Below are 14,370 nucleotides of genomic sequence, written 5' to 3' on the forward strand. Positions count from 1 at the left end.
CTGACTAGGTCAAGTCACCATTTTTTTAAAAAAAAATTAGGTACTTTTTGAATTCAAGATTCATAATGAAATAAAAATAATCTTTTTCTTTAATATATAATGGAAAGATATTAACGTTATCCAGTAGTTAAATTGAATTAAAAAATGAAAATGACTTGACTTGACAGGGTCTAATTAAAACTTAGTTCATAATAATACCTCACCTCGAATTGCATGAAGGAACATTTCATGCGTCTAAATCAAATCCATTGGCTTTTATCCTTTGAAAACTACTTTTATTGGATTTACCCCTGCGTCGTAACACTTTAGTCAGATATTTGGACATGCGAAATAAAAATTTTAGATCAGTATTTGATTATATAATTTGAGATTATGATTTTAAATTTCAAATCTTCAAAAAAATATAATTTGAGATTCCAAATCAAAATTGTAAATATTTTAAAATATAAAACTTGATCTATAGGTTTTTATTTTGTTAAAAAAGAGCAATCATTTAAATTTTATTAAAAAAATAAAAATATGATCATATTTGGAGTGAAGAGACTGGTTATATCATGTGAAAGAATTATAAGTTACTACCATTATTGACAAGTATATCTTTAAAATCAACATGGAGATATGCAATTTATCAATATGATATTTTAAAATATTCTGATTTTATATTACGTTAAAAGGGACCTTAGTGTTCAATACTAAGTTTGAAGCCCCATGAATTGGACCTTAGTGTTCAATACTAATTTTGAAGCCCCATGAATTGAAATTTACATCAAAATTATTTACTTTGCGAGATAAAATGCCTAATTTGGAACTTCCCAACTCAAATCGATAAGAAATCTCTAAGTATTGAGTCTTTGGATAATTTTTTTGTTATTTGAATGCAAAATGCAAAATACCAGATGTCGAATAGTCATTAACAAATATTAGAAGCATTCTTTTGAGTTTTAGTTAAAACCATTCAAGTTTACTCAATGAAAATATATTCACATAAAATATTTATATCAAATCAATAAATATAAGTCATATATTATTTAAATACACATTTATTACTAAATCATAGTCAAGTGATATTATTCACCTTGAGTCTCAATCCTAGGTTCTAAAAAATATTTTTATAACAACGAATATGTATAATATAAAAAAGGGAAAGAGAGGGAAAGTACCCGTGCATTCAGGGAAAACACATTAGTACTATTTATTATATTAGAGAGAACATATATAAAGGTGAAATCAAAAGACAAAATATAGTAGGATTAAAACTTAAAAAAGAATAAGTCAACAAATAGAATAAGAGGACATCATTATGTTAAGATGCACTAAACCATTTCTGTAAATTATCCAGTTTTTTAAAAAACTATCTAATTTGACAAACATTCATACCATATTTTCTAATTCTCTCTATAATTTGAAATAATTATATGTTGTAAATTAATAATTTCATATCAGGTTTTAAGTCAAATTCACCTAAATATATGTATTTTTGCTATCAGATACGTTAAAATAGGAAGGGAGGTGAGGAAGGGAAAGAGACAAGCAAGCAAGATCCCCAAATACATGCGAATCACATTAGATACAGGGAGAGAGACGAACAAAATAGGAGAGAGTTAGATACATGCAACTTTACTTGGATACTGTATCTAAAACAAATTACATCTAATTTTGGCCCATTATATATTTGAATAACATGTATCTGGACCGTATTTGGACAAATCAAATACATGAATTAAAAGTTCAAAATCTGATAAAATTCATAATATTACAAACTTGTGTAAATCTAAATAATCAGTTCCTAAATTAATGATTTTTTTATAAGGTGTGTCCAAATTAAAAACATAAAAAGTGATTTTTATAGTGTCATTTTGTCAGATATTGTGAATCTGATATCATTTTCTCTACCAAACTTAATAATTTACTTAAAACTAAATGTCATAATTTAGGTAAGCAAAATTATTGTATCAACATTTTTATTTTTTTGGAAAGGAAGTTAGAAGAGAAATCAAAAAGTGATACTGTGTAGGCACAAAAAAGGAAGTTCAAACGCAGAAAAGTTAGACCAGAAAAGAGGGGAAAAAAAAAAAACATGGAGAGGGAGAAATAGAGATACATTTATGTATATCTATATAATTTATATATATACTAGAAATGAAAGAAAGAAAAGGTCATTCTCTTTGCAGCAGAAACACGTCTTTCTCTGTAAAGTTAAACACATGAAAATCACTGCTTCTTCATCATTCAACCATTCCTTTATAACTCATTGTTCTCTTTTCTTTATCACTGTATAATCTTCAAAGAACAAAACAGAGCTTACAAAGCTAAAAAAAAATATCTCTTCTTTGGATACCCACATAGTAATTATCTTTCTCCTTAAGAAAGAGAGTTGGTATATACTACTATACAGTATAAAAAAGACAGCTTTTTTTTTTCTGTCTCCATTTTGCACCTCTTCTGTGTTGCAGATGCTTGAAGAAGGTCTAATTTTTTTCCAAGAAATCTCATAGAATTTTCTGTCAAATGGGTGTTCGTTCTTCCAAATTCTCTTTCTGCTGTTGGCATTCCAGCCTTAAACCCTCTCCTCACGATTTATCTGATCTGGGTATTTTTTTTTCTTTCTTTCACAAAATCTCTATTTTCTATGTGCTTTTATGTGATTCTTTGTGAATGGGTTGATGCCATTTGCTGTTCTTATTTGCTTTCTTAGTTTATTAGTATAATCTGTGCAGAGAATGGAGGGGAAAATGGGAAAAACGCGTTGCGCAGTTTTACTGAATTCAGTCTAGACGTGTTGATGACTGCAACTAATGGATTTTCTGCGGATAACATTGTGTCTGAGCATGGAGAGAAAGCCCCAAATGTGGTTTATAAAGGCCTGCTCGAGAATGGTCACTGGGTTGCTGTCAAACGCTTCAATAGGTCTGCTTGGCCAGATTCTCGCCAATTCTTGGTTAGCTTTCATTAAACTTTATTTCTTCTATTGAATTATTAAGTGTAGTCATAGATAAGGGACACATTTATTCACTTAAAGTGGGGTCTAATTCTTTGTTGAGCACACGAAAAGATCTGTTGTTGATAGGTGGCAGTGAGACATTAACTTAGACCTCAGCCTGCTCTAATCAGACCAGATCCAGGATTTGAATTTCTGCGTTCCTACATCAAACTCCAGTTAATATGCATAGATATTTAGTGAATTTCTTTTACCAGTTTTTATGTTGAGCTTTGTTTTGGACACTGTTTATGTAATGCACAGGATGAGGCTAAGGCAGTGGGGAATCTGAGGAGCGAGAGACTGGCAAATCTACTTGGATGCTGTTGTGAAGGGGAACAAAGGTTGCTCGTGGCAGAGTTTATGCCGAATGAGACCCTAGCGAAACATTTATTTCACTGTGAGTTCTCCTCAAAGTCTTGATTAACAATATTTGAATCTTTATAACGGCGGTGCGGAGTGTAAGAACATTATCTTAAAACTCCTTGAAGGTAATGTGGTCTAGATTATAGAATTTCATGATTTAGCAGTCTAAGGGATATGATGGGCTTAAAGCATTGTGTTCTCAAAGGGTAGATTGACTGTGATGTACTGTTTTGGGGGCTGCATCCTTAGTTGTAGTATACCTTGACAAGGCTAATGAATCAGTTCATGAGTTGAGGGTAAATGGTGATAGTTGATTTACCCTGAAATGCAATAGGGGACAGCCAACCTATGAAGTGGGCAATGAGGTTGAGGGTGGCTTTTTACTTAGCTCAAGCTATGGAATACTGCAGCAGTAAGGGTCGAGCAATATATCATGACCTCAACGCTTACAGAATCTTATTTGATCAGGTAAAATGAGTTTTACCCTTGTGTTCGTTAACCTTAATTAGTTGCTGTTTGTGGCTTTGTAATTTGTTTTGCATTCTACAGGATGGTAATCCTAGGCTCTCTTGCTTTGGCCTGATGAAGAACAGTAGAGATGGAAAAAGTTATAGTACAAATTTGGCTTTCACTCCTCCAGAGTACATGAGAACAGGTCAAATATTTGTTTCTCTAAGCTATTATTTACTCAAGTTAGTGTTCTATATTGTGGACTCCTGGTGGCTTTTAGTTGTTTGCTGCAAAAAACTAGCTTCGAGAGGGTGTTGCTTCATTAATTTATGAATTTTTGCAGTCAGGAATTTCCTTTAGTACCATATTGTGATTTCCTACCTTTATTCAACTAACGCAAAAGCTGAGACAAGAGTTTTATGTTTGGCAGGAAGAGTGACATCTGAAAGTGTTGTTTACAGCTTTGGAACAATGTTGCTAGATCTTTTGAGTGGAAAACATATACCTCCAAGCCATGTAAGTTTTGAAATATTGTTGGATCCTTTTTCTAGAAAATCATGTCAACTATTAATGTGAAATCCATGTAATAGTGGATGCTATTTGACTCTATTATCTGAGTACCTAAATATAAGATTTTATTTTACCTTCCTATAGGCACTTGATCTAATTCGAGTGAAGAATTTGTCAATGTTGATGGATTCTTGTTTGGAGGGTGATTTTTCTAATGATGATGGAACCGAGCTAGTGAGGCTAGCCACTCGTTGTTTACAGTATGAAGCACGTGAGAGGCCAAATGCAAAATCTCTTGTTAATTCTCTTATTACCATTCAGAAAGAAACAGAGGTATAACCAAAGTTACTGTATTACCCTCGACTTGCTTTGAGATCATTCCAACATTTGAAGAGTTGCAACCTCTTTACATATATGATATTGAAGTGAGCGTATATTATACATCCTCCTTTAACTCTGACACTTGAAATTTGGTTTTCTGAGTTCTCACAATAGTATAGAAGTGTCTCCTGTGACCTTAGTTTATGTCGCTAATTATTCATGGAACTTGAAAGTGCATTGGTGGTTGTGGAGTGACAGAACACAATCTTCTGACTCTTGGTATTCATAATCACATGAAACTGGTGTTTCAAGTCACATAGGGGGAAAAAGTGGAAAGGTCACTTGACCCTTCAGATGATTGTGTGTGTATGGGGTGCAGGGTGGGGGAGTGTGGGGTGTAGTTTGCCATATCAAACGAAATAATAATTATTGTATCAATAATGCTTGAGGCTCAATACTTCCGAATGATGTAATGCCAGGTGCCATCACATGTTTTGCTGGGAATTAGACATGGAGCTGCAACCCCACCCCAACCATTGCTTTTGACAACAACGGGTGAAGCATGTTTGAGAAGAGATCTAACAGCCCTTCATGAGATATTGCAAAAGACTGGGTACAAGGATGATGAAGGAATTGCCAATGAGGTTTGTCCCTTTACTATTTATTGATGATGATTGATTTTCCAAATGTACATTGTCCCTCTTGTTTCTCGAAAAGTAAGATTATGGAAGCTGCTTTCTTGCCAAAGTATTCTGTTCATGATCTCACACACTTAAATCTTATTTCCTCTCCTTTTGAGCACTTTGTATGAATGACATCCATTTTCTTATCATGTTTCTCTTACTGGTATATCTTAGTTACCATCAACTTATTCCATTTTCTGCAGTTTGCTTTTCCATAGTTTCATTTCCTTGGCATCAGCTTTGTTTATACAGACAGTATTACAATCCTGCCTCCTCCCCAACAACAACAACAACATACCCAGTGTAATCCCACAACTGGGGTTTGGGGAGGGTAGGGACTAGAGTGTACACAACCATACCCCTACCTCGTAGAAATAGAGAGACTGTTTCCGGTAGACTCCCACCCCCACGAGGCCACGACTAGAAAGGAAAATATAAGTGATTCAAGTTTGTTATCACATGTATACTCTAATAATTTCTATGGAAGATCTCACTGTGGTTTCCCTTTTAGAGAGGTTTTATGCACTATCTCCATCAAATATCATTTCCAGTGGGACCTTCTGTGTTATCACTATCATGCCCTTGTATTATTCTTGTTGATATGTAAGCATTATAAGATCTTTAGTGTTATGACATTAACTACTGGAATAATTAGAAGTAAGATATGTGGATGTTATATAGTGACTTTTTCATAGTACAGCACTACATTGGTTAAAAACATGATAGCATCTCTTAATTTAATTATTCAGTAGTCTGCTCTCTTTATCTACCGTAAGGTGTAAAAATGATTCTCGATTTCTCCCCTTTCTTATTTTAACTCAAACTTTGCCTTCTGTAGGATAGTTTTTCTCATTACAGTGAACAAATTTGGGCTATAAGGTTCATAGTTCCCCCTCTCCCTCTTGTATGTTTAATTCGTATGTTCCAAATGAATAGCTCTGCTTTGCTTGAATACTGTAATAATAGTTCTCTTAATTGATATCGTAGCATGTCAAATATACTTTGCTACCCAAATGCATATGTAATGTGTTGGCATTTACTTGAACCTCAAGTCTTCCCAATGCAAAGGAAAATGATGATCATGATCTATAATTTGTTTAATTAGGGAGAAAATTAACTTATTGTTATGCTAGTTTTAGCCTAAGATGAGTGATGTGTCACTCTTCTTCTTACTGTGTACGAGTGATACTTTGTGTAATACTCTTTTCGTTACCTACAATTCTACCTTAAGTTGATCATTGATATGTTTGCAGCTTTCTTTCCAAATGTGGACAAATCAGATGCAGGAAACCTTGAATTCTAAGCAGCAAGGAGATGCTGCTTTCCGAGCCAAGGATTTCATAACAGCCATTGAATGCTACACACAGGTTTGACCATCTAAAATCGTTCATCGTTGTAATGATTCACGTCTACCTTTAACATTAACTAATATACTCTATTTTTTTCTAAAAAAAGCTGTAAATGAAATGCCCTCTTAAGTATTTATGATAAACAAAGGCCATCTTCTACTACTGCAATAAGCTTCTGTATCTATTCTAAGCAGCAATAAAGGGAAACAGAACACAGAATAATTTCTTATCGCGAACTATTCTAGCGATTTTGCATTCATTAATTCTTCCATTATTGTTGTGATGCTGATCTAACAATGCCATTTTGGTTTGAAGAATATACGGGGCTTACATAAATGCTATTTTTGTTGTATCAGTTCAATGATGGAGGGACCATGGTGTCACCAACCATATACGCCAGACGCTGCTTGTGTTATCTGATGAGTGACATGGCACAAGAAGCTCTAGGAGATGCAATGCAAGCTCAGGTTATATCCTCTGAGTGGCCTACTGCCTTTTATCTTCAGTCTGTTGCACTTTTTAGCCTTGGGATGGAGAATGATGCACAAGAAGCACTTAAAGAAGCCACAAAGTTGGAAGCAAAAACTAAAAATAGTAGTGTGTAGATACATTTCTTGATTTTTCAAAGTTTCTTATATTTAAAGGGCTTGTGATATAAAGTTGTTACTATGTCAATAGTTTATTTCTAAATTACTTTTTATTTTGTGCTCACATCCGGTGAAGGCATTGGAGAATTTATAGATTGTCCTCTGATGCGCCTTTTGTTCTTCATTTGTTTACTGGAAATGGAATCTCAACTTGCTTGACTTGCTGTTTTCTTACTTTTCATTTTTATTATTTTGGATTCTCCCAAGTGCCAATTAATTATGCAACATATTCTTGTACGTGTAGTATTTATTAATTTTTCGAGGTTTCTCAAGTTGCGAAATGTCAGAACTTTCATGAATCAAGAATTTGTTTGTTTAGAGTGATTAAGATCCATTTTCGAAAACATCATTCCACAACTCAGACACCAAGCCCCCTTTTGATAGTTTCCAACATCCCATGTACTGCATATTTCTCGAGTGAAAACAATAATATAATCAAACAAATATGATAAGGTACGTAGGTGTGCAAGAGTACTTCACGCCACAATCTTCTTGAATGGTTTCTCTTTATATGATTTTGGATAATCCTCTTCAAATAGATTATCTCATCTCCTTTGTGACTTCTTATTCTTTCCCAACTTTTCAAATTTTGTCACTTTTTTCTCTAACTATATCGAGGAGGAAATAGGCCAACAAAATAAGAAAATGAGTTAAAGAAGGAAAAAATAAAATAAAAAATTGGCTAAATTAGCTTCTCACGTGCGGTTAATGAGTATCGTATCACATTCGCTATGCTATATGTCACGATCCAAAATGGGCCGTGGGTAACACCCACACTTAACCTCTTAGGTGGAAAAACCAACAATACAAATCTCAACTTATAAAATATATCAATAATGCTGAAGCTCAAATTATGAGAGTAAGAAATAATAACACCACTAAAGTCTATTAAATACGTTTTCTCAAAACCTGAAAGTCATCACTTTAAGGACATCTAATTCTAAAATACTAAGTCTGAAAATATCAAACACCAAAATAAATAAATAACTTAAGTGTCCGAAAACTAAGGACATCATGCCATGCCCGAAAGAATCCAACACGAGCTAGAAGAAATAGCTCACCCTGAAACCTGATGTACTGGACACTAGCAAGAGTTGAGGTCGAGTCGAAGTCGATGGAACACTCACTACACTCTATAAAATAAAACAGAAAAATACAAGTATGGGTCAATATAGGACAACATGTACTGAGTAGATATCATCGACCAACCCAAAATAGAAATTAATATGCATAAAGTAATAGCGGAAAATCAACCATGGCACGTAACATGTGACAACCAACAAGATCAAGGTCAAGTGACAACACAATTAACAATTACATAACTAGTCAATAATATCAAGATCACACATGAGGATTCAGACCTCTATATCTCGCTCTTTTGGGAAATGAGTTATTGGAGATTTGATAGCATTAAGTCATTTTAATTTGTTTTCCTTTAATATTACCGTGTCGAAACGTAACACCCGATTCAATAATACCGTATCGAAATGTGACACCCGATTCAAATATACTGTGTCGAAACGTGACATCCGATTCCAAAATACCGTGTCAGAACGTGACACCTGATCCAATATAATTAATTTATCATTCTTTATTATCATATTTCACTTCGTTAACAATATTTCATCAAAAAATTTTATTCAAAGGCATCACCTTTGATAGAGAAAGTTTAAGATTATAGATTTCACAGTCTTGAGATTTCAGACCAATCACAACAACATATCAACCATCCAAACCACAACAATTCAATGCATAGTAAACTTCAAACATTACTCAATGACTATCAATCACTATTAAGAATCTATTTATGATATAGAATAAACCATAACCTACCTGAACTGAAGAACCGAAGTCAAGCAAGCTAATTTATCGGTGATTTTCCTTTCTTCGATGCCCTAGAACGTTCCCAATCTGAAAAATATACAATATTCTTAAGCAATCGAGTCCATAGACACCCATATTGTTATCCTTATATTCCGAATAAATAACTATAACACCTAAAAGAAGATGCCACTACCCAGATGGTATTTAGGACCTCGACATGTTATAAGGAATTTTCTTACGTCCTAAAGCTACGAATTTCACCAAAACAAAGAGTTATCATGGTTGCACCAAATTATTGATATAGAAGTATGCTCCTCTCAATCATTAGCCTATAATTTCGTAATCATTAGTCCTCAATCTCATCACTATAATATTAGTAAAAATAACGATTGTAGTGCGGCAATCAATTTGCCAATTTAAGTTGAAATCCATTCATTTCTACCCACTTGTAATACTAAAATATTCCTACTATATCCTACAACTACCACAATTGCATATAAATTCACAATCCTATATTCACTACTCCCAAGAACACACACCCGACAAATGAGGGTTGCTCAGTTGGTTAAGCACCTCCACCCACGACCGGTAGGTCCTGAGTTCGAATCACATTGGAGACGAGGTATGGAAACACTACAAATCCTCCAAAATGGGGGTAAAAAATAAATAAATAAATAATAATAAAAAAGAACACACACCCTGCCCCACTTCTCCCAATTTCCACAATAATAATATACGTATGCTAATTTCCAACAGTCCTTCACTATATAGCTTATATTAAAATACTATTATTCTTATCTCATATACATGCTAATAATTTAATGGTGGAATTGGAGTGAATTCTCACCTGAAGCCGCACAAATTCTTAACAATTCCTCTTCCCTGTTTGTCCGCAGGTGAATTTTCTTTTCGTTGCTTTCCTTTCTCTTTTCAGTTCGTAGAAGTGGACCAAAAGGATTATTAAATCCTATTTCACTTTATTTAGATACTTAAGAGATAAGTGGTATAGGGGAAATAATAAATTATCAATTTGATCCATTAACTAAATTAATTATCTAAGGTTACCCCTCAACTAAATAACATGGTTATTGAATAATCCAAAATACCAATTAATATTTTACGAGATGAGTTTTTTATGAAATAAAAAGTTCTAGTACTCAAAACGACCTAATGGGTCGTTACACTATATCATCAAAAAAAGTGTCAAAATGACACAGTAGGAACTTACTACGGGTATTTAAAAAGTATACGACTTAGATGTGGTGTTTAAGTGAAAAATCGTGCAAACTTTAGGTGTGTGCTGATGGATTTCTGTCAATTTTTGAGATTAAATTAGGGCCAAAATTAATCTGTTACATGATATCAGATCAGGACCATTCCTACATCAATGACTTATAAGCTCTCATATTAAATTATTCACGCTTAAGATGTTCAGGCCTCGTGAGCTAGCTTTATGAAATGTATGCATCTTAACAACTATTTACATTCATACAAATCAAACTGAATGCACATGAAGAGATACAATATATATAGATAGTTCCATAGCAGTTCTTGCTATTCCTTGAGTGAGGCTTTTCTTACTTTGAATCAAGTACTAAGCCCTTACATATATTGAAACATAAAAAATCCTCCTACCATATAATTCTCTGTACTTGAGAGTCCAGTGAACATTTAAACTGTTGAAGCTGGAGTAATCTGTGCAGTATTATAGCAGCAACTTTTCTCAGAGAAAAGTTAGTTTCATTTTCATGTTCTATATGAGAAACAAAGGAAAATAAGCAAATGCTAATCTTGGCTAACTTCCCTATAATTGTCAATGTGAAGATTCTATGCAAAGCGCAGTAGCCAATATGTTTTAAATGGTTCAAAACTTGAAATCCAAAAATATTGCTTCATTGAAGTCCCTCATTGGGTGATGTAGAAGGCTTATTACTCCAAATAGAGGAAGCTAAATATGAAAAGAGGAGAAGAAAACTTATCCTGCTCAATCTATCTCACTAAGGGACCGTTTACCTTCTATATGTAATCATAATTTGAAATCAAATCAATTTGAAGTTGAAGTTTTATTTGGATATGCAATTTCAATTTCTTAATTTGTAATTTTTTCTCATATACATGAAAACCCCACAAGCTGTAAATGACTATTAAATTTTATCAAATGAGCAAATCATAATTCATAAACAATTTTATCAAATGAGCAATTCTTATACATGAAAACCCCACATATCTTCGTGTTCCTTTAATAAATAAATCATAAATGTTTGCGATTCAAACTTTGAAATACACAATTTTATAAAGATCCACTTGTCAATAATAATAGTAACTAGTTATTCTTTAATATATAATTTTTTCACATGATACAGACAATCTCTTCACGCCGAGCATGAGTCTTTTTTTACAAATTTAAAAATAACATTTTTTTTTACAAAAATATAAACATATGGATCAAATTTCACATTTTAAAAAAATAAATTAAAAATCATAATTTAGAATCTTAAATCATAGTTTTCATGACATGTATATATCTGATAATGTTTAGGGATCGTTTGGTAGAGTGTATTAAAATAATTCTAAATAGAGTTTAATGCTTGTATTAGTTATACTTGCATTAATTATACATAGAATATATATTTTTTATGCATTGTTTGGTTTAGTGTACTAAAAAATAACATGCATTGTATAAAAATATCCTTAATAATTATGATGAAAAAGATGTAAAAAGGTTTTGAAAGGTAATTGGAAAAAGAGTACCAAACAAGATATTGTTAATACACTTAATTAATGCATGCATTAATGTTTTTTCTAACACACTCTACCAAACTAGTATAATAAACCAAATGAAGATAGGGGTGGGGCAAGAAACATGTATATGTAAAGAAAGAAAACATTTTATTGAAGTTTCAGGCGAAGAATAAACTGGTGAACAGATTCTCTCATAACAACAATTTCCTAGTAATCCTATGTAAAAATAAATAAAAAATGAGATCAAAATCTCATCTCTCCCTCTCTCACTATACTACAATAACAATTACAAATCTTAATATTTATAAGTAACAAATACTACTATCCTTAATTCACAAGGAAAGTGACTTAGAATGTGGTATAAATTAGAAAGAAACAGGAGAAATATCAGGAGCACCAACAATAATATCTTCAGAAGCAATAGGGGCAGAAGCATCAGTAGCAGCAGCTCCACTGCTCAATAGCTCTATCATGGCGCGGTGTGGGCTGCTCCTCTGTTTGTTGCACAAATCTGGCAAATATACTCCTGCAAATTTCAAAGGAACGTTAATCAAATAGAAGTATGACACATAAAATGAAACAGAAGAAATACTAGTCATCAATTATCGAGCACAATTTTTAAAATTTTTTTAGATAAGATATTCACACTACTTGTCAATCGTATTATTTACCTTCTCCAGCAGCCAAATTGAAGTAAAGATCAACAACGTTGGGACAATTCCGATAACAAGCAGGGGAACAAAGTTTTGCAGTAAATTGAGGTTCAAGTAAAGCATCAGAAGAAATTCCAACAGAGTTTCTGTCAACACCACATGCATTGATACATTCATCTGTCTCAATATATTCTGCTATGTTTCCAACAATAACCTCTGATGTCTTGCATTGATACACCATTTTTCCATCTTCATTTGCTGAGTTCTCTAATAAACATCTCTTTCCAGATGATGCGATTGAAAATGAACAAACATTTGTTGGCAAGTTTTCACATGTGATTTCCCCTAAAATGAAAAAAAAAAAAATGAATATCGACAAAATTAGCATATGAAAACATGATCCGTCCAATCAGCTAAGTAAATCTAAATTCATTAACTCAATTCATTTTAATTAATCTAATTCAATTTATTTAAAAGAAAAATTGGGTATATAGTATTTTTTAAAATTTGAAATGTTATATATAATCATATTAAGGAAAAAAAGGTTTTACCAATTAATTAATCGAATCATAAGAAAACAAACAAACATATTAAAACTTGGTAATAGTTGGGTGGGTTATAGATTATGACCATTTGACCCAACTCATTTCAGCTCAAGTAACTTTTAAACGGATTATTGATTTGCCTATTTTCTTAATTCAACCCATTTTTACTCGCTCATTTGACATTTGAATTAAACTGATATGATCAAAATTACGAGCATGATATGATCAAAATTAGGAAAATAAATTCAATTCAAGAGAGTAAGATAAATGAATGAAATAAAATTGAATATAAACATACCTAAAGCGCCTTGAAGGAAAAGGTTGCAAACAAAGAAAAGAATCATGGAAGAGTGCTTCATGGACAAGACCATTTTTCTTCTTTCTTTCTTCTTTTGGTGGTTAAGAATGTGTTTTGTCCTGTTGATTTTTGTAAGGATTTATGTTGTAATTGAGAAATATTGGAAGATTTAATGAAGTTTATGAATTGTGTTTCTAATATGTGAGAGGTTTCTTGAATATATATAGATGAGAAACCAAAGATGACATGCGTCACACGTTAAGTACTTTACTTGTTTGGTCGTTTCCTTTTTTTCTTTTTTGGGTGACTGGTGTATTTATGTAATATTTGTTTTTGTTTTCATTTATGAATTTTGAAAATTCAAATTCAAGTGCGGAGCTATGTGAATAGAAGGAGGTTCAATTTAATATTCTTTGTCGGCAAATTATATTATGTAAATTGCACAAAAACAATATATATAGTGGAGTTTACTTGACAAACCAAAATATTCTAACATAACCGTAAAAATGGCTTGAAAGTTATTTTAGGTCATTAATTCAAATTATAATATTTCAGTACTTTTTAAAATTCTTTTATATAAAATTCTTATTTCGCCACGAATTATTATAGGATAATGCAGTATGAAGGGATGGTTCATGGAAAACATAGTGGAGCCCACACGTTTGCTTAACTAATTTAATTAATTATTTTTTTCTCGTATTATTCAGCGCCATTTAAAAAGGAAAAAATATTTATTTGATTCTCTTTTTATTTGTAGTAATTAAGTTTAGTCAGCCTTGTAATTGACGACTAAAAACACACGTCTTTTTTTTGTCTGCCTTGTTGAAGGTTTCAAACTCTTTAGATGTTTCTACGAAAATCAATAGTCCCAAAAATGAATACGACTTATTGTTCAATTTGTTATTTGCCCATTACTTACTCTAAGAATAAAAGTCTTACTACTTGCAAATAACGTTCCATTCACAATAAGCAGCTTAATTAATTGATTATCATATTATTAGTGGT

The 14,370-nt window shown here is 32.4% G+C and overlaps 2 protein-coding genes across 2 annotated transcripts; one reads left to right on the top strand and one right to left on the bottom strand.

The window, feature by feature from the left end:
* Window positions 1-2,141: 2,141 nt before the first annotated feature.
* LOC129876971 (serine/threonine-protein kinase BSK5-like) lies at window positions 2,142-7,462 on the top strand. The gene is made up of 10 exons (XM_055952444.1): window positions 2,142-2,590; window positions 2,718-2,938; window positions 3,242-3,377; window positions 3,678-3,811; window positions 3,893-3,998; window positions 4,224-4,309; window positions 4,448-4,636; window positions 5,104-5,268; window positions 6,561-6,674; window positions 7,013-7,462. The coding sequence occupies exons 1-10, from the start codon at window positions 2,509-2,511 to the stop codon at window positions 7,259-7,261; spliced, it is 1,482 nt and encodes a 493-aa protein (XP_055808419.1). The 5' UTR covers window positions 2,142-2,508; the 3' UTR covers window positions 7,262-7,462.
* A 4,535-nt stretch (window positions 7,463-11,997) lies between these two features.
* Window positions 11,998-13,565, bottom strand: LOC129875535 (uncharacterized). Its single transcript, XM_055950842.1, has 3 exons — window positions 13,366-13,565; window positions 12,541-12,867; window positions 11,998-12,395 (listed from the first exon to the last, which is right to left on the bottom strand). Exons 1-3 carry the CDS (start codon window positions 13,436-13,438, stop codon window positions 12,235-12,237), a joined length of 561 nt encoding a protein of 186 aa, XP_055806817.1. The 5' UTR covers window positions 13,439-13,565; the 3' UTR covers window positions 11,998-12,234.
* Window positions 13,566-14,370: the final 805 nt, after the last annotated feature.

Source organism: Solanum dulcamara, chromosome 12 (genome assembly GCF_947179165.1).
Source record: "Solanum dulcamara chromosome 12, daSolDulc1.2, whole genome shotgun sequence".
In the NCBI taxonomy this organism is placed as follows: domain Eukaryota; kingdom Viridiplantae; phylum Streptophyta; class Magnoliopsida; order Solanales; family Solanaceae; genus Solanum; species Solanum dulcamara.